The 22867-nt window shown below is 39.2% G+C and overlaps 1 protein-coding gene across 5 annotated transcripts in view; it reads left to right on the forward strand.

Annotated features, from left to right (window-relative positions):
• Positions 1-22867, forward strand: part of PTPN3 (protein tyrosine phosphatase non-receptor type 3) — a 273767-nt gene that overhangs the window by 159040 nt on the left and 91860 nt on the right. For 4 of the 5 annotated variants that reach the window (XM_038392796.2, XM_038392797.2, XM_038392803.2 and 1 more), the window contains 2 exons: positions 2796-2930; positions 3981-4157. In XM_038392796.2, the coding sequence (XP_038248724.1) occupies positions 2796-2930; positions 3981-4157 (312 nt within the window). The remainder of the gene's footprint in view (positions 1-2795; positions 2931-3980; positions 4158-22867) is intronic. The other variant, XM_038392799.2, reaches the window with a different exon arrangement.

Consider the following 22867-nt stretch of genomic DNA (forward strand, 5'->3'; position numbering starts at 1 on the left):
GGCATTGCTGGCACATGATGCCATACATCATCTCAGGCATTGGCAGCCTGACAGCAGGATTGTCTGGCTATGTAGACTCCCTCCTCAGGCCCTATGTTACCAGCACTCCCAGCTATCGTCGAGACACCACTGACTTCCTGAGGAAACTACAGTCCATTGGTGATCTTCCTAAAAACACCATCCTAGCCACTATGGATGTAGAAGCCCTCTACACCAACATTCCACACAAAGATGGACTACAAGCCATCAGGAACAGTATCCCTGATAATGTCACGGCTAACCTGGTGGCTGAACTTTGTGACTTTGTCCTCACCCATATCTATTTCACATTTGGGGACAATGTATACCTTTAAATCAGTGGCACTGCGATGGTTACCCGCATGGCCCCACAGTATGCCAAAATTTTTATGGCTGACTTAGAAAAACGCTTCCTCAGCTCTCGTCTCCTAATGCCCCTACTCTACTTGCGCTACATTGATGACATCTTCATCATTTGGACCCATGGAAAAGAAGCCCTTGAGGAATTCCACCAGGATTTCAACAATTTCCATCCCACCATCAACCTCAGCCTGGACCAGTCCACACAAGAGATCCACTTCCTGGACACTACGGTGCTAATAAGCGATGGTCACATAAACGCCACCCTATATCGGAAACCTACTGACCGCTATTCCTACCTACATGCCTCTAGCTTTCATCCAGATCATACCACACGATCCATTGTCTACAGCCAAGCTCTACGATATTACCGCATTTGCTCCAACCCCTCAGACAGAGACAAACACCTACAAGATCTCTATCATGCATTCCTACAACTACAATACCCACCTGCTGAAGTGAAGAAACAGATTGACAGAGCCAGAAGAGTACCCAGAAGTCGTCACCTACAGGACAGGCCCAACAAAGAAAAGAACAGAACGCCACTAGCCATCACCTTCAGCCCCCAACTAAAACCTCTCCAATGCATCATCAAGGATCTACAACCTATCCTGAAGGACGACCCATCACTCTCACAGATCTTGGGAGACAGGCCAGTCCTTGCTTACAGACAGCCCCCTAACCTGAAGTAAATACTCACCATCAACCATACAACAGAACCACTAACCCAGGAACCTATCCTTGCAACAAAGCCCGTTGCCAACTCTGTTCACATATTTATTCAGGGGACACCATCATAGGGCCTAATCACATCAGCCACACTATCAGAGGCTCGTTCACCTGCGCATCTACCAAAGTGATATATGCCATCATGTGCCAGCAATGCCCCTCTGCCATGTACATTGGTCAAACTGGACAGTCTCTACGTAAAAGAATAAATGGACACAAATCAGACATCAAGAATTATAACCAGTATAACCATCAAAAACCAGTCGGAGAACACTTCAATCTCTCTGGTCACTCGATTACAGACCTGAGGGTGGCTGTAGCTCACGAAAGCTTATGCTCAAATAAATTTGTTAGTCTCTAAGGTGCCACAAGTACTCCTTTTCTTTTATCTGCTATGGCCATTTATGAGAAAATGCACCTTATAGTTTCTGATCCTGCTTTTGAGCACTACTTATTTTTGGCATGGTTCCAGATCCCAGGCCTCACATCACTTACCTCCTCCACTCTACCCACAGTTTTCATGAGAAGTGTAGGCTTTTCTCCATGACTCACTTTTAAATGCAGATCATGTTAGCAGTTGTTACCAAAGAAATTAAAAAAATTAGCAACCTGTCTCCTGCTACTCTCTCTGCTTGCTGCTGTTGACTTAATAAGCAATCTCAGTGGAGTGTGGTGCTTCTTTCTGGAACTAGGATAAAAATAAAAAATTAGATGTGTGGCTAACCATTAGCTAACATAACATTAAATAAAAAAGCACATAAACAAGACTGTCCTATAATTCACCATAATGCTCACTTTTTTCCTGCAGATTATTGGGTGTTAAAGCTGATTGTGCCAATATTGCTTTAATAAAGCATATGAAAACTTACTCCTTCTAATAGTTACACTAATTGGTGTCAGAGTAGCAGCCGTGTTAGTCTGTATTCGCAAAAAGAAAAGGAGTACTTGTGGCACCTTAGAGACTAACAAATTTATTAGAGCATAAGCTTTTGTGAGCTACAGCTCACTTCATTGGATGCCACCAAATGCATCCGATGAAGTGAGCTGTAGCTCACGAAAGCTTATGCTCTAATAAATTTGTTAGTCTCTAAGGTGCCACAAGTACTCCTTTTCTTTTTACTAATTGGTGTGTATAAGTTCCATAGAATAACATTTGAACAAACATATTTAAGAATGAGGCTCTTAATTATATACATATGCATTGCCCTATTCTATCAGTTTTAATACATACAGCTTCCAATCACTGTAATGAGAATTATATGTAAATAAGTGCTGCAGAACCAGATCCTAAATGAAGAAAAAATCTAAAGTTTTTGAGAATTTAGGCAATGATGAGATCATCAAATTATTAGCTTTAATAAAATAATTACAGCATTAAAATTATTTGTCAATAATTACATCTGTTAAAGATTGGAATTCAGATTTACAAAACAAAGGAAGAAAGAAATTTCTATCAATCTAATATAATAAAAAGAGAACAATTTGGATATGAATTAAGGAACCAAGGATACCTTGCTGAAATGAAAATGATCGTTTTTCTTCTGTTGGGAGTTTTAAAGCATTTTCTTTCAATTGTTGAAATTAGAAAAGGCTTAATTGGTACTCGTGAAATACATTTGCATAAATGTAACTGATTTTAGTATTCTATGTAAAAGAGTTATTTAAAGGGTATTGTTATTTCCTTTCAGGTCTGTAAACAGCCACTACTTCAGAAAAGTCATAGGTGGGATGGTATGGAACCCAACTATGAGGAGATCTTTATCTGTTGAACATCTAGAGACCAAAAGCCTGCCTTCTCGGTCTCCTCCTGTTACCCCTACTTGGTAAACAAAGTTTCAGCCTTACAAAAAATAAAGGCAAATTGCTCAATTTTGTTGTACATTTACAAAACAGGACAGTATATAATTTAATATAGTCTGTATCTATATTTTTAAAAGTCTAAGTTATTTTAAAAGAAGTAATCTACCAAGGAAGTTGATCGTTATGTCATATTTCAGGGAAAAATCAATCAGTTCATTTCTTTGTCAAAACACATTTGTATTACAGGTTTCAGTTTATTTGCTGCACTTTATACATTTGGTCACAAGATTGTATGATCACAAGATTTTCAGAAATGTTTAATGATCATTAATATCATTCTGGAGTGTATTAACAGCAGTGTTGTATGTAAAATACAGGAGGTAATCATCCTGTTCTGTTCTGCACTGGTGAGGCCTCAGATGGAGTAATGTGTCTAATTCTGGGTGCTACACTTTAGGAAAGACATGGACAAATTAAGAGGGTCCAGAGGAGAGCAGCAAACATTTAAAAAGTTTTAGAAAACCTTATGTCTAAGGAAAGGCTAAAAAACTGGGCATATTTGGTTTTCAGACAAGAAGACTGAAGGGGAGACGTAAGTCTTCAAATATGTCATGGGCTGTTGATAAAAAGGATAATAATCAATTGTTCTCCATGTCCTATGAAGGTGGTAGTAGTAGCAGTGAGCTTAATCTGCAGCAAGGGAGATTTAGGTTATATATTATGAAAAACTTTCTAACGATAAGGATAGTTAAGCACTGGAATAGGCTTGCAGGGGAGGTCTTGGAATCCCCATTATTGGAGGTTCTGAAGAACAGATTTGACAAACACCTGTCATGGATGGTCAAGCTTTACTTTGTCCTGTCTCAGCACAGATTTAATGACATCTCAACATCCCTTCCAGCCCTATACTTGTGTCATTTCAACCAATTTTTCTATCAGTGAAGTAAAACTTACTGTGTCCTGTAATTTCGGTCTCAGGGCATGTATTGCAATAGAATGGAATTAGTTACTCTTGAAAGAGCTTTACAAAGGGTTCTGTCTCAACCAACTTGTGTTCATGTGTTTCCTGTAAGGAGGAGTCCTAGACTACGTCATGAGATTCGTAAACCACGACACTCATCTGTCGACAACCTTACAAATGAGATTGCCTATATTACAGAAACAGAGGATGTTTTTTACACATATAAGGGTTCTCCAACATCAAAGGACAGTGATTCAGAGTTCTCCCAGAACCGCAGTCCACGGAGGAGGTAAGGATCTCTGAAAACAGCAAGATAATTGTTTTGACTTCAGCTCTTGCATCTTTTGTAGAGAAACAATATTACACTGAACTAAACTAATTCTATATTTAAGTCTCTCAGAATTAAAGATTATGCAAAAAATGGACACCATAATACTTCATATACAAAGCGACAGGTATTTCAAAATATAGCTAAATGAGAATGTTCTCAGTAAGTTGGAGAATTGGAGAAGGTAATAAACTTATCAGCCGTTGCCTGCATTAGGCACTGGCCAGACAAAAGATCTAGAAAAATACATTTTTTTTTAGCTTTCAGAGCATACAATAAATAAAATACAGTTTCTTTCTCTCTGGTGATAAGGAAGATGTCTTCCGGTGAGCTGGATTACTCCTGATCATATGCGCCATGTCACTTGGAGCCTTGAGGCTTCCAATCTTAAATGCAGTATATTCTCAATTTTAAAACACAGAGCAAGAATTTCTTTGCCAGCAAAGTTTGAACCTAACCCTTGTCAGGTTCTGTGAGTGATTGTGGATCTCAAACCCGGTCCCCCGGATTCCCCAGGCAGTGCTGAGCCTGTGGCCACCACCCAACAACTCACGTGAACCAGAAGAGAAGGGGGCTAGTGAAGCTCTAGCTCACAGAGGGCCTATCCATGAAGCTTCTGATTGGAGGAGATGTCCAATCCCACCCATTGGCTGTGGCACAGTACTTAAACCAGAAAGAGGCACAGGAAGTTGTCTGAGTAATTAAATGAAACTCTGCCTGGGGGGTGCTGCTGTGGATCCTACCTAACTTGCCTGATTCCTGAGCCCTGCCTTTCTAATCCCAGACCCGTCTGTTCCTGCTACTTGCTTTCCTGCCTCACCTGCGATCCCTTCTTCTACACTGTACTTGAATGGTGACTCCAGATTCAACCCCTGGCTTGGCCTCTGGTACTGGCTCTGGCTCTTGGCTTGACTCTTGACTCTGGTTCTTGCTCTTGACTCTTAACTATTGGGTTTTACTGCCCATGCCCCAGTCCCTACAGGTTCACAGATAAAATTTATACTCGAACCAAAGTGGAGATGCAGTGCTTTTGCTGTTGTTAGTGCCCTGTTTCCCACAGTTTTCAAAGCTGAGCCCCATTCAGGAAAATGACACCAATATTCTCCCTCATAACTTGGCAATATGATAGTAAAGTCCTACACATCTTAATTTTATACATCTTTTGAGTCATGTTGGGTCTTCACCCTACAATTTGAGAAACAGTATTAATGGAAGGTGTTCAAAACCATGTATCGTAATTATCATATGCAGATTTACTTTAAGTCAACGAAATCATGCAGTTCTAGTTGTAAACCCAGGGATTTAAGTACACTGTCTCCATTTTGAAGATGACAGAATTTTTATCGTAAGGTCACAAAAATGGTTACCTGTAAAATAGGAAAAAACACAAAATTTAATATGTTACTTGCATAGAGTGCATGACATTTGACTAAGAACACTGCCTGCTTGCCAACCTCACTCACAAAAGTGGGACTGAATACCAGCAAATTAAGTTGAATGTTAACTGTGCATGCAATAACCAGCATAGTACATAAAAATATGTAATGTCACTTTTTTGTGTAAATAATCATAAATAGGAAGCCTTGTCCTCCCACAGTAAAAGTGTAAAAAGAAGTGACAGATAAATTACGCCCTTTCAGCAGTCTTTCAGATCTAAGTTCTTTTAAAAAAGAATTTCTGGGAACATTTAGTAATTCAGGCAATCTTCATATGAGATCATGATTTTAAACTGAGCAATATACCTAGTGTTTTAATTTTTGTTTTTACATTAATATGCAGGTGTGGTCATAACGCTAATATTAATTGCATATCTTCAAGTAAAGATACACTAACTTGTTATGCTTTCTCACCACTCCAGTATTGTCTCTTCCCTTCCTGTTTGCTTCTTTTGTAGTGGCTGGTTGTCTTGGTAAATGCTATGAGAACAACTTATTTTTGTGATATGTCTCACACACTGAGAACAGAGTTCCAAGTTTCACTGAGAATACCACATATATTTTTTTAAATATGACTTTTGCTGATTAATGGACCAGAACACAAAATGGAGGTTGTATCCTAGCAATTTTGTTTTGATTGTGTTAAACATGCAGGGTAAGAACATCACCATTAGTTCACAAAATCAGATGTGTGTACGTTTATACACCATCTCAGGCATTTCCTGGTTGTCTTACAGATGTATTTAAACTATGGTCCCATGAAGCCCAACTGAGAGTGCAGATTCTTAGCTTTGTACAGCTATGTGTAATAGAGGTGAAAACAATGAGCTGTTGGCAAATAGAACAGATATCTTTTATCAGATTGGCTGATAGCTTTTGTGAAATGAATGGTCATAGATTTTTTTCCCCATCTATTAACATTTGAGGTAGATAGTATAGTAACCATAAGGATACTACTTCGCCATAGTTAAGATTGTAACCAGTTTATTGTAGCTGACTACCCCCCTCTAAACTCTCTGACATCCCAACCTTCTCCCCTTGCCCACCACACACAAATCTCTGGAAAAATAAGGGAAAGTTTGAAACTGCTGAACACAGGGAAGAGGAAGATCCTCTTATGATATCTTTGTCCCCATCTAGAAATACAAAAAAAGAACTTGGAACATAGTTTTGTCTGAACATTGCCAGATTTACTTTGAAAGCAACATAGAATGTTTCTGTAAGGTTTGGAGGAAATTCATCATATAGTTTGAGTTTCGTATAATATAAAAAATAAATTGCCCTGATTTAGGGTTGCCAGGTGTCTGGATTTCGACCTGAACGCCTAGTCGAAAAGGGACCTTGGCAGCTCTGGTCAGCACCTATCACTGGGCCATTAAAAGTCCAGCCGGCAAAAAAAAAAAATAGACAGCCTGTGTTTCCAGCAAATTGTTTTAACTACTAAAGCGAAGATACTGAACTGATATTTTCTCAAGTATTTTATTTAACCCTCTACAAATTACATACGGGGTGGTATATTGATTGTAGCTGGTCCATTTTTCCTGAGAGATTCTTCCAAATACCAGTTTAAAGTTACTAACCAATAGCCATTATTAGCTTAACAAGCATCACTCACTCATTTTAATTATAATTTGAACTCTTCATCTATTTATTTAAAAAACTATCTTTATTTGCTTTTGCAAAAGAAACATTGAAAGATGTAAAGCAGGATTAATCAGATGGAGCAGACTTCCATTAGTTACTGTTCTGCCTTTGAGTGCCTCATTTTAAACAATGAAAGTGATAAAAGAATACTCAGTTTAACTGATGTTACAAGAATATTTTAAATTTGTCTTTATTTTCATTTATGATTTAGCTAAAAAATTAAAAAGCACGTAGCTAAAACCCTTGGCACCTTTGACTTGTATTTAAATATACAATCATAAAACATTTTGCAGTGTGCAGTCAGACCATAAGGAACTGACTAATCCATTTGCGCATTGCTGTTTTTTATAAAGTTAAGATGATATCATTTAAAGATTACAAAGTAGCAGTTTTGAAATTCCCAGTCTTCTATTTCTCCCTTGACCATTTAAAAAGGAACAGATAGAGTACTGACTTCCTTTTATTACCCTGCCAGGGTATAGCTCATTCTGATCTAGAGGAGCCGCCATTCTAAATGAGGGAGTAGAGGGCTCTCTGTTTCCATTCAGTCTTCAACTTTTCTTCTGAGGCTGTCAAAAATTGTGCCAATTGATGCAAGCCATGATAGTGGGGGTTTAATATGGAAACATTTGTTGATGTGGAAAGAAAGGGACCATTGCTATCAAACTGTTGTCAGGATGGTGACATCTTTTCATTGTTGGACTCTTCACTTTGACATAAACTTTACAATCTGTGTTCCAGTCACACAATTAAAGTTCTATTGCTTGCTTTTTGTAAATGGTAAATTAAATAGGAAGTTTGCGCCAGTTTAGTTATAATTTGAACCAAATGCAGAGGAAATCCCCATCAACTGTTTATTTGAATATGCTTCATCTTCCATTAAATGTATTTCTACTTCAGTTATGCATTCCTTAATTTTTCTTGCTCTCTCTCTGTCTGTATATAGATATTATACTTGTGAAGCCAGTGTGACTTGGTTGTTTAGGAGTTTGCGGGAGTTATTTTGAGACGGTGGTGCTGGGGGAATTTAAAATTACAATGGAAACTATGTTGCAACTTTAACTAGAGTTGCTTGCACTGCTTTGTTATTACTAAGATAAGTGGTGTCCTCATTGCCACTAAGTAAAAAGGCTTTTAGCTGTTAAAAGAAAACAGTTTGAACTAAAAATGTATGTGTTAGTTATTATTATTGGGTTATGTTCTGTGTTGCTTAAGAAGAGAACTGTTGCCACTGAATTCTGTAAAATTCCGTTCCTGACCAGATCACATCATCCACTTCATTATACTGGCCAAAACTCAAGAGCCCGTGAAAAATATCAGAGCCATAACCTGTGAAATGTATATTTGTCCCCCTCCACATGAGAGTGAGCCAGTGAAGAACAGCTATGCCAACGGCTAATGGAAATCGTTAATGCCTTCTTCAGAGAAACATGCCTTTGAAAACACAATAGTCCACCCAGTCATCAGAAAGCCATTTGATCTGATGACCTTTCCAACTACCATTCCATCTCAAACTTTCCATTCCTTAGAAAAATAATTGAGAAAGTAGTGACCACCAAGCTCCAGCAATATGTGACATCAGCAGACATCCTGGATGCCTTTCGCTTAGGGTTAAGACTAGGCACAGCACACAGATAGCTCTAGTGGCACTAAAAGACTACCTTTTTTATGACCATGGACACAAGCAAGATTTCCATGCTCATACAGCTGGACCTCTCTAAAAATTTTGACATAAATTAATAGTATTTTGTGGCCTACTATATTCTGACATAAAAGGAATAGATGGCACAGTACTAAAAGTGGCTTTAGTTGTTCCTCTCCAGGAGAATTTGGAGAGTAGTTATCGATTAACTGCTGCTGCTCTCCAAAGACCCTCCCACAGGGATCCATGCTATCCTCCCTTCTCTTCAATATCTACAGTGGTGGAGAAAGTGAGATGCCCTCGGTACAGGTGCCAACAATATGCAGATGACACCCAACTACATTCACAACAGCTGCAACCACTATTAAGATGTCAGAATATCTATGAGGACAAAGAGTAGCTTGCTCAAGCTGAATCCAGGCAAAACCGAAGTAATAATGGCTTAAAGGGGCAAAAGCTTTTAAGATCTAGGATAGGCACTCTTCCCTCCTTCCACTGAGGGGATAAAGCCCCCATTTTTCGAAATGGTAGAAAGCTTCAGAGTCCCGTTTGTATCCTCACTAAACCTGGGTGATCAGGTGACATCAGTGTCTTGAAAGTGCCTTTCAACTCTAGCTTCCCAGAAAAATGTACCCCTTCCTCTTAGACAAGGACCCGGTCACGCACTTGTTATCTCCAGGGTGGATTACTGTAGTTCACTGTAACTAAAGCTGAATGTGAAGACAGTGTGCAAGCTTCAGCCACAGAATGTGGCTACCTGCCTCCTCCATATCCTAGGCTGTTGTGAACGTACCAGCCCCATAAATTCATCAACTGGCTCCCAGTTAGTTTTGGGTGCCTGGATAAAGCTTCAGTCCTCATCTTCAAAGCAGTTGATCTCCAGCTCCATTCAGTGTGTAAACTGCCAAGATAGTTGTGCTTCTCTGAAGCAAAGGTATAAAGCCAAAACACAAAGCCTAGTTTCTTCTTTACCACAGGTTGGGTGTTCGGGATCTTGATGATGAATATTTGATTTTTATAAATTTAACTCTTGATTGCAAGTGCATGAGCTCACGATGGTTCCAAGCCTTATTTTCTTCATAATCCATTTTCTCTCATGCTGTGTTTAATCATTTAAGGAAATCTGTTCCAGTTGACTTTTTTTCTCAAATGTGATGCGTTTGATTTAGAAATACTTAATGCCTTGATTAAATCGGATAAAAAATAGCCCATATTTTCTGTAATATGGTTTCCCACTTCTCTCCATGAAGTTCAAAATAGGTGGGTACCAGTATATCTCAGTGCAAAATGTTTGATAGGAAGACATCAGAAATATTTCTAAAAGAGTTAGTACTGGGGATGAAGGCCAAAAGTATTATTTGTTTATTTGATTATTATAGAACTGTATTTTCTCTGAAATATAAAGTTGATGATTTCAGTGAAGTGTTTTGTGCTTGCAAATCATATCTGAGGTGTATGAGGCATTATTTTATACATTTTTATATATATATAGAGAGAGAGAGAGAGAGATGAAAATAGCCTAGAAGATGTATTGCAGATGGCAATTCTTTCTTGGACTAGAACACATGTAAAACATTATATGGGTTACCCATTTTGTGTGTTTAAAAAAAAAATTGTTCTACTCCAGTGTTAAGATTTTATAAATAAAGATTTTTTTTCAAGGAAAAGAAAGGCTAGCATGTGTTTAGGCCAGAGCCCCTCAGGCATAAACACATGTAAGTGGAAATTCTTCATGAAATGTCAAATTCTCCTGAACTTCTGCTTCATTCCAATGATCTTGGGGAATATTTTAGAATACATTTAAAGAATACAAGAGCACTAATAAATTGTTTAGTAAATGTTGTTTTCATGAGTAGCTTTTAAATAAAATTGACTTTCACCTAGTTTGGTCTTTGTACAAAAAGGATCTTCCACTGAAATCTTCCAGTCCCCCTAGAATACTTTCTCTTCTCTTGTCCCATAGATGTCTGAAGAGAGCAAAAACACCATCTTTTTGATAGAACATTCACTTTTTTCATCCTTAAAGTTTGCGTTTGAACTTATTCATATTGATACAATATCCTTTCAAATGGATACAATGAAACTGAAATAAAGCATATTAGCAGGATATTTCTTCTAACCCGATTAAAAGTGAAATGATTAGTTTATGGTTAAATTGTCATAATTAGACCTGAAATTAGTATCCCATTTAGAGAAAGTGTCTTGTCTGTCTGAGATATATTGAACTGGGATGGTGTGAATTTAACTCCTCGCTTTTAAGGAATGACATTTCCTGCTGATCACAATCTCAACAAAGGCAGGAAAGATGAATGCCCTGAAATATATTTCCATAGTAAGAGTCATGTACGTGTCCACATTTCAATATTTTCTTTAATCATAATATCGCTTTACTCAGACCACCCAGGAATTCTGCTAACCTGATACTAGAAAATTATTTTCTTGAAATCAATTCCATATAAATATTTAGAAACTTTTTATTTATTTTTATTAATGAAATATGTGAGATACTGATATAATGTAATATGTAATTATACATTATTATGGAACAATACCTCAATACTTGGTCGTGGAATTACCTCTGATTTTTTGGTAATGGAAACCTAAGTTTTGGGTTTTTTTAATGGAAACAATAGAGAAAAATAGGAGATTAGTACTAAGGGTGTAATAATTTTAGCTTTGGTGGCCTGAATCTTCATTTTTAAGACATTAAAAGTAAAATTCTAATTATTGTGGCTCACCCAGTCAATCTGAGTATGCAAAAAATTAGAATCAACTATCTAGAAAATAATATATGAAACTAGTATTTAAACAGGATTGAAGTTTATTTACATTCTCTTCAGTAAAATTCCCATGCTGCTGATTTCTCAAATTGTCATTTTTTGGCAAGACAGCTGCCACCAGAATCCTCAGAAGCGTTATTTTTTATTTATTTTTTGTTTTTAAAAAAAATCAGTTTATTCAGGTTAAGTGCATCTTTTGTTCAGGAATTCCAGACTGTGGAGGTGTGCAGAAGGAGCGAGATTCCTTCAAGATAAGAAACTGATAAATTACACTGCTGAAAGGATACATTAGAATCCCCAAGTATTATCTCCTTAGGAAAAGCTGGTTTAATAAAAAGCTGCACGTGTCGTGCCAACAGGCTACCTGGCATCAACCCATCTTGACTATCTGCTATCCGGATAGGTTGTCTCATGAACTGGGAAAGCTTACTCTCTGAGGACAATATTTCCCATTTCAGTACTATAAATGAAAACTACCACCAGCCATTTATTGGGGGGGAAAAATATAGTGGAATTCCTTTCTGATTACTCTTCGTATTTGTTTTTATCTGGGGTGCCTGAAGATTCCCACTGCTCTGCCTCCTTCTTCCACAAGGTAGTGTGTCACTGCTCTCAGACTCTGGCCAAGGAGGACTGCAGAGATTCAGAAGAATCCATCAGTATTGCTCGTCATTAGTCATAGGGGAAGGTGTTTGTTGTGGCGCTGCCTGCCTAGAACGGACTTAGTCCTGCATAAGTGTATTGGACTATTGAGGTCCATTCCAATCTTACATTTCTGTGAACATCCTGGCCTCTCCTTAGTACCCTGAGCCTCTGGCTTCCTAGTGTAAGCAAAAGGCTTCTCTAAAAATTGAACTTAAACTGTCATATCAAGATGCATAATTCTGCTCCAAGGCCAGCATGGTATAACATAGTTTACACAGTATATATTTCCCACTGCTTTAACTTGGCAGCCTATTCCTACATCTTAATTTTGCTCTCAATGTGGGAATCAGGCTGGTTTAATACTGGAGCTACTTAATCTTACTGGCCTGACCTTGTTTATCAAATATTACATACCTTTGTGTATGTTGAAAAATTGTACCTTTCTAAAAATAGAAGCTTTTTGTTTCTCAGCATCATCTTACACTGTAAAATTAGACCACGTTTGCCCAAAAAACTGGAGATTAGGTTATTGCTGATCTAGCTGACAGTATTTGGGGGAGAGCGGGGGTGATGTGAGCACTAGACCCATGCCCCTAAACATAATTTGGCAAATGTTAGTGCATTTCCACATCCAATCATCCATTTATACAATTTCTCATTGGTATGTGTTAAAGCAAGACCCCAATTTAGAAATAAATTGGCTTTTTCCAAGGCATATCACCATCTTTGCCAATATCTTTCAAGCAAAAACCTTGACAATGCAAATTAGTATGTGTTTAAATAAACTTGCATAGTTTTGCATGTATATTTAAATATGTTTGCATTAATATGCTTAGATCTGGGGAGTGATGCAAAAAGAGAGAGCAAAAAAGGGATGGAGAAAGACCCCCTCCCAACACTTAACTCTTCGCTTCCTTCTCTTCCCCCTCCCAAGACGCTTCTTTTTAATCATTCTCAAACCCCACTCCCAACTTTTCTGCAGTTCACAGGCACTCCCAACCTGCAGCAGGAGGAAGAGGGAATGAGCACTTATTGTTCCAGATTGTCATTCAGGACCTTGAGTAGCTTTTATAGCTTTTTTTAAGGCTAGAAGGGACCATTATGATCATGCAGTCTAGCCTCCTGCATAATACAGGCCAAAGAACCTGACCCAGTCAACTCTACATCAAATCCATAATTTATGTTTGAGCTATAGCATTTCTGTTGGAAAGTTTTGATTGATTGACCTTCCCCAACATGCAGGAGAATGGGAAGAGAAGTTAGTCAAACAAGGAATTATCAATTAACGTGTAGGGGATGCACAAAACCCATAGTCTTGCCAGAAAACTTTTATAGAGGTGGCAGGTCTGTGTTTGCATCTAATATACAAAGCAATTCATAATTTTGTCCCAAAAGTATGTACCATTAGTATGAGGGTTGGTCTTTAAAGCATATCTCCCAAGATCTTTTTAATTAAGTAAATGCTCAGTTTGAGGTTTTTGGGGGATTATTATTATTTCCTGCATACGTGACCTTATTTTCTGTGGGGAAAAAAGTAGGAAGCATAGCCCATACTTGTACACAGAATGTCTTCTCACAAATGTTTCCATTTTTTTTGTATTTCCATGTATGTCAGGAATATGATTTTTTGTGAGTGAGGGGTTACTTTTCATAGATTTAAAAATTCTGTGGAACAGATGTTGAGATCCTGTTATATGACCGTTTGGGCAGAAGCCATTTCCAGATTAGAGCATGGAACCGGCATGTAGGCTTCAAGAAACCATCTGTTCATTTTAGCGTATGTCTTCTTACAAAGACTATAGTAGCATAGCTACATTGGCATAGTTCCAGAAGAGGTTTGTCAGGTCTTGTCTATACTTAAAATGCTCCAGTGAAGAGACTACCTACAATGACAGGAGAGGTTCTCATGTCGACATAGGTAATCCGTCTTTCTAAGAGGCAGTAGCTAGGTTGACAGAAGAATTCTTCCGTTGACCTAGCGCTGTCTACACTGAAAGTTAGGTTGGCTTAACTATATTACTTAGGGGTGTGGATTTTTCACACCTCTGAGCAATGTAGATGGGTTGACCTGACTTTTTAATGTAGACCAGGCCTCAGTATAGGAACACCACATCCCCGAACGGCATTAGATACATGGGCGGAAGCACTCCTCTATCAACATACCTATGTGTACGCTGGGGGTTACGTTGGCTTAGCTATGTCTGTCAAGATTGTGTGTTTTCACTGGTCTGACTGATGTAGCTATGCCAGTATAACTTCAAGTGCAGATTTGTCTGGCTTACACTACGCTAACCTGAAACACCTTCTGTACTATTTGTATTGTGGTAGTTTCAGTGGCCCCAGTCTTAATATACTGTTTACCATACACTCACAGAAAGACTCAGTAGTGCCTGCTCCAAGTACTTCGCAGCCTAATTTGAAAAACTCAGAATAATATGTGTAGCACTAGGGGTTTACAGTGTGGAAGACAAAGATAAGAAAATCACATGGATACATAGATAGGACAAGAAGCAATGGGCTTAAATTGCAGCAAGGAAGGTTTAGGTCGGACATTAGGAAAAACGTCCTAACTATCAGGGAAGTTAAGCACTGGAACAAATTTCCTTGGGTGGTTGCAGTATCTTTGTCATTGGAGGGTTGTGAGAACGTATTAGACAAACACCAGTCAAGAATAGTCTAGCTGTTATGTAATCATGTCTTGAGTCCAGGGGACTGGAGTAAATGACCTTTTGATGTCCTTTCGAGTCCTACGCTTCTATGACTGTCTGAGTCTGTGATTAGCTGTGTATATTACTTGATGGTTTTTAGTCAACTTAACTTTATTTATTACAAAAACTTTATCTCGGACCACACCTTGACCCAACCTTCATTTCTTGACTGGTTTGTTGTGTGTGTCCCAGCAGAAGTGGTGGGTTTTGGGGGTTTTTTTGAGAAAAGATGTAAAGGAAGAGAGGGTAGTGGTCTTAAGAATTAGATTGAGGATGTTCAGTGTTTAAGGAGCATTGTGGAGAAGCATAGAAATATTTGTGGGATCATGTTAAAAGTGGGTATCGGTGAAGTTGAGGAGGTGGGGATGACACAATAAGAGACAGTGTTACGAAAGGTTTGGGAACTTTCCTAAAACCAAATAATTCTTTTATTTTGGAACTATTCTGACTACCTCTTACTGGTCCTTGCTCTTTTGGGTGAAATTATGGCTCATTGAAGTCAACGGCAAACTCTCAGTGCAGAGGTGGGCAATCTGCAGCTCGCGGGACCATCCTGTCCGGCCCCTGAGCTCCTGGCCCGGGAGGCTAGTTCCTAGCCCCTCCCCTGCAGCCACGCTGCTGCACAGGCAGCACTCTGGGCGGCGGGGCTGCACACTCATGCAGGTCAGTGTGTCTGGCGGCGCAGTGGCCAGGCAAGCTGCTCTGATTGGCATGGTAAGGGGCCCTGGGCCAGGAGGTTGGATAAGGGGCAGGGGGTCCTGGGGGGGGGGGGCAGTCGGGGGACAGGAAGCAGGGGGCGGTTGAATGGGGTGGAGGTTGAGGGGGCGGTCAGGGAGCAGGGGGTGGTTGGATGGGGTGGAGGTTGGGCGGTAGTTGGGACGGGGCAGTTGGATGGGGCAGAGGTTCAGGGGACGGGGAGCAGGGGGCTATTGGATGGGGCAGAGGTTCAGGGGGCAGTCAGGGGTTGGGGAATGGGGCGTTGGATAGGACAGAGGTTCTGGGGGGAAGTAAGGGGACAGGGAGCAGGGGGGGTTAAATAAGGGGTGTGGTTTGGGGCCGGAGTCTCGGGAGGGGGCTGTTAGGGGACAAGGAGTGGGGGGTTGGATGGGTCGGAGTTCTGAGGGGGGCAGGAAGTGGGAGGGGCAGATAGGTGGTGGGGGCCTGTCTATTTGGGGAGGCACAGCCTTCCCTACCCGGCCCTCAACACAGTTTCTCACCCTGATGTGGCGCTCGGGCCAAAAAGTTTGCCCACCCCTGTCTTAGTGACTTACCTGGGGACGGGATTTCACCTTTGGGATTTTCATCTGGGAACTGTGAATGACATGGACAACTAATAATGGTGACAAGAATTACCTTTTAGCCATGTGGTTGCCACTTTATTGACCCTTAAGAGAGCACCTAAAAGCAAACTGTCCAGCTAGCACTGTGAAAAAGGAAGTAATGCCACAGTTGTCTTCCCATTTTTTGATGCTTAAATTCAGAGAAACATAATATTTCCTGGGCCTGTTAGGCCTGTCTTATTCCCAGACTTGACTGAGGCCACACCCAGGCAGCGAGGCAGTCACCTAGCCTCATATATCTGTCCAAGTCTCCATGTGAAGCCAGACCAATGCAATATTCGCAGTAAAGGTGGCGGTACCTCAATTCCTAATCTTTGTGGGTTTGGGAGCACCAACCTTCTCCTCCCACTACACACACACACACACACACACACACACACACACAGAGAGAGACACACCATTAATGATATCTCCATTTGATGGAAAATCTCACTTTTATAGCCAGGACCAGTGTCCCAGGTTGTAATCGTGAAAAACTGAAGACATACCAGTTATACCTTGTGCCCAGGCCATTGCTTCAGAGTCTAAAGGCACCTGTGCCTTACCACCAGCATAATTCCTTTGAAGTCCAAAGGTACTTGTACCTCTCTGAACCTGACACGCAACAAACAACCCACTATGTACAAAATGACAATTGTGTTATCAGTGTGATCCTTTCCCTAGAGAGAAAAAGCAAGCAGAGATTTTGCAGCAGGAGAGAGTAGATCAAAAAAGAGCTGCCTCCACCAGCTGCTGTTACTTTATGGATGGAAATCTGTTGGCTAGCCAACCCAGTGCTTAAAAAATAAGCAGCAGGTTTAATAGGCAGCAGATGTAAAACAAATGAAAAGGAAGTACTTCTTCACACAATGCACTCAACCTGCTGAACTCATTTCCAGGGAATGATGTGAAGGCCTAAACTATAACAAGAGCTAGATACGTTCATGAAGGATAGGTCCATTAATGGCTATTAGCCAGGATGGTCAGGGATGCAACGCCATGCTCTGAGTGTCCGTAGCCTCTATTTGCCAGAAGCTGGAGTGGACGTCGGGATAGATCACTCAGTTACCTGTTCTGTTCATTCCCTCCAAAGTACCTGGCACTGGCCACTGTCAGAAGACAGGATACTGGACTAGATGGACCACTGGTCTGACCCAGTATGGTCGTTTTTATATTTCTTATGTAAAAAAGATAACCAATGGCTATCTTCCTAACAAATGAGGGCCATCATTGGTCACCGAATACCATGCGCCATCCAGGGGTGTGACTCTGGCCCCCTTGCCACAATATGGGCTGGCTGTGAAAGGTCAGTGCTCTAACACATGATAAAGAAAATTCCTTTACTAGGCTAGCCCATCATCTTCAAATCAGGGTCTTGAACTTAAATGATAATACGTATTAGTTTTAAGGTTACAGATAATTTGCCCAAGTTTCAATCAGTGTGTTAACTGATATCTTATATCCACTGCTATAAATGTTATAACCTCATTCAAGGACTTGATCATGTGAGAAGGTGGGGCAGGACATTATAGATATGCTTTTTATTTTTGCAGCTGTCGTCTTACTCTTCATTCCTATGGAGTTGTCAAACGAGTTCTCTCTTTTTGCATAATACTTCAACTGTTAGTTTGGATTCTGGCTATTAGTGTTATGGTTTTTAAACTAGTGTTTTTGTTTCTTTATTGTAAGTGTATTGGGTTTTGTTAATACTGTACCATAGATCTGCATATTGCTTTAGGCAATGAAGTTCCTTTAACAAAATTCAGAAAAATAATTACACCATATCTTCTTGACTTTCATAGGTTGTAAAATGTGGTGAAATGCCTTCAGTTTGCAACACAGTGATTTTTTTTAAAGGAGGATTTTCTATTGTTTTCCTAGTTTATTTTTTTATAAATTGTATTGTTTAAGATCCTAAAGTGGTCTTACAAACATGTCCGTCTTTCCTGCTTCTGTTCCCCATTTAGCAATCCTTTTTTCCTGAGTTAATAACAGAAGCTAACATGGCTTCCTGTTTAATTGTAACAGTTCATTAGTGCGATCTGTCAATAAGGATGTAGAAGTCATTACAGCTATAGCTGTAGCTACAGAATAGCCATAGGAAGTTTCACTGTTGTTCGTTATATACTCAAAATGGTAGCAAGTGATGTGTTTAGGTTCTTAGCAATGCACTGCTAATCTTTGGAGGACATTTCCCCCACTTGAATTTTAGCAATTTTAAGGTATTGTAACTGACATGTTCTTGTGGGGTTAAACAAGTTAGTGTCCTTTGAGAATGTCTGTCTCAAAACACCACTTAATGTGAAAGCTTGTGTATTTTATACTGTGCTTTTTAAATAAATATTTTGATTTTTTGTGCAGTCTCTAACGGCAATACAAAGAATTATTATGTAATGATTACACGATAAATGGGTCTGATATTTAACTTGTAGCTGAGAACTGATCTTGACATGGCCACAAAAGCATCATGTTTCTTAATCAAGCATACATTGAATTGGCTTTATAAATTTCATGTATATAACCATAATTGTAGTAGCCACGTTTGTTAACAGTGTTTAGTCCCATGTGCTTGAAAAAACTGCTGAATGCTCTACTGCATCCCACCCGCAAGGGATATTGTGAAACAGAGGATTACTATTTGTAAGTAGGAATTACAAATAACATATTTGATTCAATCGTTTACTGAAGCTATATATCCGTAGCATAACATTCTTCTTGTTTTTATAGACTTTAAATTTTATACAGGTTGACTTTTAATTTTTTTTTTATTTAGTTTTGGTGAACCTGGGAAAGGGGAGCAAAAATTTGCTTTCAGGCAAATTCTCATACCTTTTTTTACTAATTTCTGTCAAAATCGGACACAGTCTACATCCTGGTTCCTGGCATAACTTCTTGATCATGATGTGTTGTGGAATTCCTGGCCCTTTTCTCCATCTGTTTCGAAAGTGAACAGTGTATAGCTAACGTGAGTTACTGCTGCTTTCTGCAGACAATTGAATGATATAAATGAAGTATAGTGCTATAGGTCAGTGTTACTAAAATGAATGTATTTTTCATGGTTTTTATGATCTCTCTATTTCTTTTACTAACTAAAGGTAAAGAGTGATTGGCTTTTTGGAACCCTCATGAAGTTTGCATGTCTGTTTGCTTTCACCGTCAGGGGTGTCTGACGAGATGAGCTGTAAACCCAGAGCACCCATAAGGAACCCTAGGAAAGGGTATGCATAGGGTACTGGGGAAGCTGAGGGGGGTCAGCATCAGTCCGGGGGTGTTGATTCAGCTGGGCCCACAAGATCTCATTTCTGAAAGCAGTAAGAGACAGGGAGCTTGTGCCTAGGAAGTATGCCAGAGAGGCCAAGGCAAAAGACAGTGCTGCAGCCTGCCCAGAGCACAGAAAGCTAAAGAGCACGTGGGCCAAGGGTGCAGGGACACACATGCAGCACCTGGTTGATTGTCCCACAGAGGAAGCTTTACCAGGGAAGTGTGACCATTTTTATTAAATTGTATTGTAAATATGTATTGTTTAAGGTAAGGTATAACACAAACTTACGAAATCAGAGAAATTCAAAGTTAGGGCTGACTCTATCCTTTTTTAGCTTTCTTTTAATTAACCATAGCAATTAAAGTGCAGTTTTTCTCAGTGCACCCATTATAAAGTATGGACACAGCCTCCTGCAATGACTCTTCATGAATTTAAAATAACACTAATGCAGTTCCTATTTTCTGGTCAGATTTTAACAGCTCTTACGTGGTGTCAGATATTTAATAGAATACGAAGTTTCCCCATCATCTAACATGATAAACAGTAAAAACAGCCTCGCTGGGGGATGGGAAGTTTTTATTGGTAATATTTTAATTATTTTCAAGTGCAAAATCTGCTAGATATTTCACAAAAGCAAAGACTGGCCCTGTTCCAAAGAGTTTAGGTCCCTTATCCGAAAAGCTGAAGTCAGTGTGGCTCTGAACAGATGCAAGCATCAACCTGCTCAGAGAAGCTGGAAGGATTGGCGCCTAATGATGGACGTATAACAAGAGCAAATAATGAACAAAAGCAGACAAGGGGGAAAGGACAGCAAGGGTTACAATAGCAATACAGTATTTCATATTTGTTCAGTAAAGGCATATACGCATCTTGATAGTCCTTTAAGCTCTTTTTCATATTTACTCTTTATTTTTATTACTTTTTATTTTTGAGCTGCACGCTTACTAAAGTACAGTTAACTATTTATCTTAAACTTTTCAAAATTGCAAAATAATATTATGTCGTCTTTATCCTAATTGAAGGTCTACAATATCCAAAAGTCCTTCCAGATCTCCCATCTCCTTGTCACTCATCTCTGATTTAAGGCCATATCTGCAAACATTCAGAGGCATTGTGCTTACTATCTGGAGGAGTGCATGTGATTTCAATGTGACTATTTTAGGTTCAGTGGCATCTGCAGGGCAGGGCCCTTAGTGATCTGCTTCTGCAGGGACAGCAAAAATATACCCTCTCTTAAAAGCTAAGGGAGTTCAAGCTTTACTCAAAGCAATACTTTCTTATTACTGCTTCTTTAAATGGAACATTCCAGACCAAATTCTGCCATTTTGTTTTTAAACATTAGTTATATGCCCATAAAGTTTTAGTTTTGTTAATTATAGTTCAATGACTGTAATATTGGTAAATAATTTTTATAACAGATTTCCTTTAAAAGAAAACCTCTTTTAGAGATGATGTTGTTAGCTGAAAGATTTGTTCTGTTCCTTTGGGTAAATATTTGAGCATGCTTTGGATTTTTAAATACATAAACTCTGAACATAATTTTTTCCTTTAAACTGCCGTTTAATAGATCAAAGATTCTTAATTAAAATATTATGTAGCTTCATATTAAATGCAGAGTTTAATTATATTTAGAATGTTAAATTCAAAATTTAACATATTTAAAGGTTTTGTTTAGAAATGAGCGTAAAACCAGAGGTCATACTTAAATTGTGTAGCTGTTGTTCATTGTGATGTTTTTGTAAGCTAGGTGTAGTTAGAATAGTTTCCAATCTGTTTAGTCAAGACATTTTTTATCCATATTTTTCTCAAAAATGGTTAATGAGCTTATTAAGTAATTCTAAATGGGGAAGGAAATTATGATTGAGAATATTTAAATTTAACCAAGTTTATTATATTTGGTAGTATGTTGAGAAATAACTCAAAATAAAATTTGACTATATCAGTGCTTGTTTGGAAAAACACCCACACACACACACACCCTTATAAAACAAAATGAAGACGTTCCTAATTAAAGTGTAGATTTTTTTTGTTACATAACTGCACTCAAAAAAACAAAACAATGTAAATCTTTAGAGCCTACAAGTCCACTCAGTCCTACTTCTTGTTCAGCCAATCGCTAAGACCAATAAGTTTGTTTACATTTATGGGATATAATGCTGCCTGTTTCTTATTTATAATGTCACTGGAAAGTGAGAACAGGTGTTTGCATGGCACTTGTGTAGCTGGTATTGCAAGGTATTTACGTGCCAGATATGCTAAACATTCGCATGCCCCTTCATGCTTCAGCCACCATTCCAGAGGACGCGCTTCCATGCTGATGACCTTTGGTTAAAAAAAAAATGTGTTAATTAAATTTGTGATTGAACTCCTTGGGGAAAAATTGTATGTCTCCTGATCTGGTTTACCTGCATTCCGCCATATATTTCGTGTTATAGCAATCTTGGATGATGACCCAGCACATGTTGTTTGTTTTAAGAACATTTTCATAGCAGATTTGACAAAACGCAAAGAAGGTACCAATGTGAGGTTTCTAAAGATAGCTATAGTGCTCGACCCAGGGTTTAAGAATCTGAAGTGCCTTCCAGAATCTGAGAAGGATGAGATGTGGAGCATGCTTTCAAAAGTCTTAAAAGAGCAACACTCCAATATGGAAACTACAAAACTGAACCACCAAAACAGAAAATCATAGAATCATAGAATCATAGAATATCAGGGTTGGAAGGAACCCCAGAAGGTCATCTAGTCCAACCCCCTGCTCAAAGCAGGACCAAGTCCCAGTTAAATCATCCTAGCCAGGGCTTTGTCAAGCCTGACCTTAAAAACCTCTAAGGAAGGAGATTCTACCACCTCCCTAGGTAACGCATTCCAGTGTTTCACCACCCTCTTAGTGAAAAAGTTTTTCCTAATATCCAATCTAAACCTCCCCCATTGCAACTTGAGACCATTACTCCTCGTTCTGTCATCTGCTACCATTGAGAACAGTCTAGAGCCATCCTCTTTGAAACCCCCTTTCAGGTAGTTGAAAGCAGCTATCAAATCCCCCCTCATTCTTCTCTTCTGCAGACTAAACAATCCCAGCTCCCTCAGCCTCAACCTTCAACCCTCAACCTTCTGCAGGTAAATCTGACTCAGATGATGAAAATGAATATGCGTTGGTCTGCACTGCTTTGGATGGCTATCAGGCAGAGCCTATCAGCAGCATAGATTCATTTCCTCTGGAAGGGTGGTTGAAGCA

The sequence above is a fragment of the Dermochelys coriacea genome, chromosome 2 (assembly GCF_009764565.3).
Source record: "Dermochelys coriacea isolate rDerCor1 chromosome 2, rDerCor1.pri.v4, whole genome shotgun sequence".
Lineage (NCBI taxonomy): Eukaryota > Metazoa > Chordata > Testudines > Dermochelyidae > Dermochelys > Dermochelys coriacea.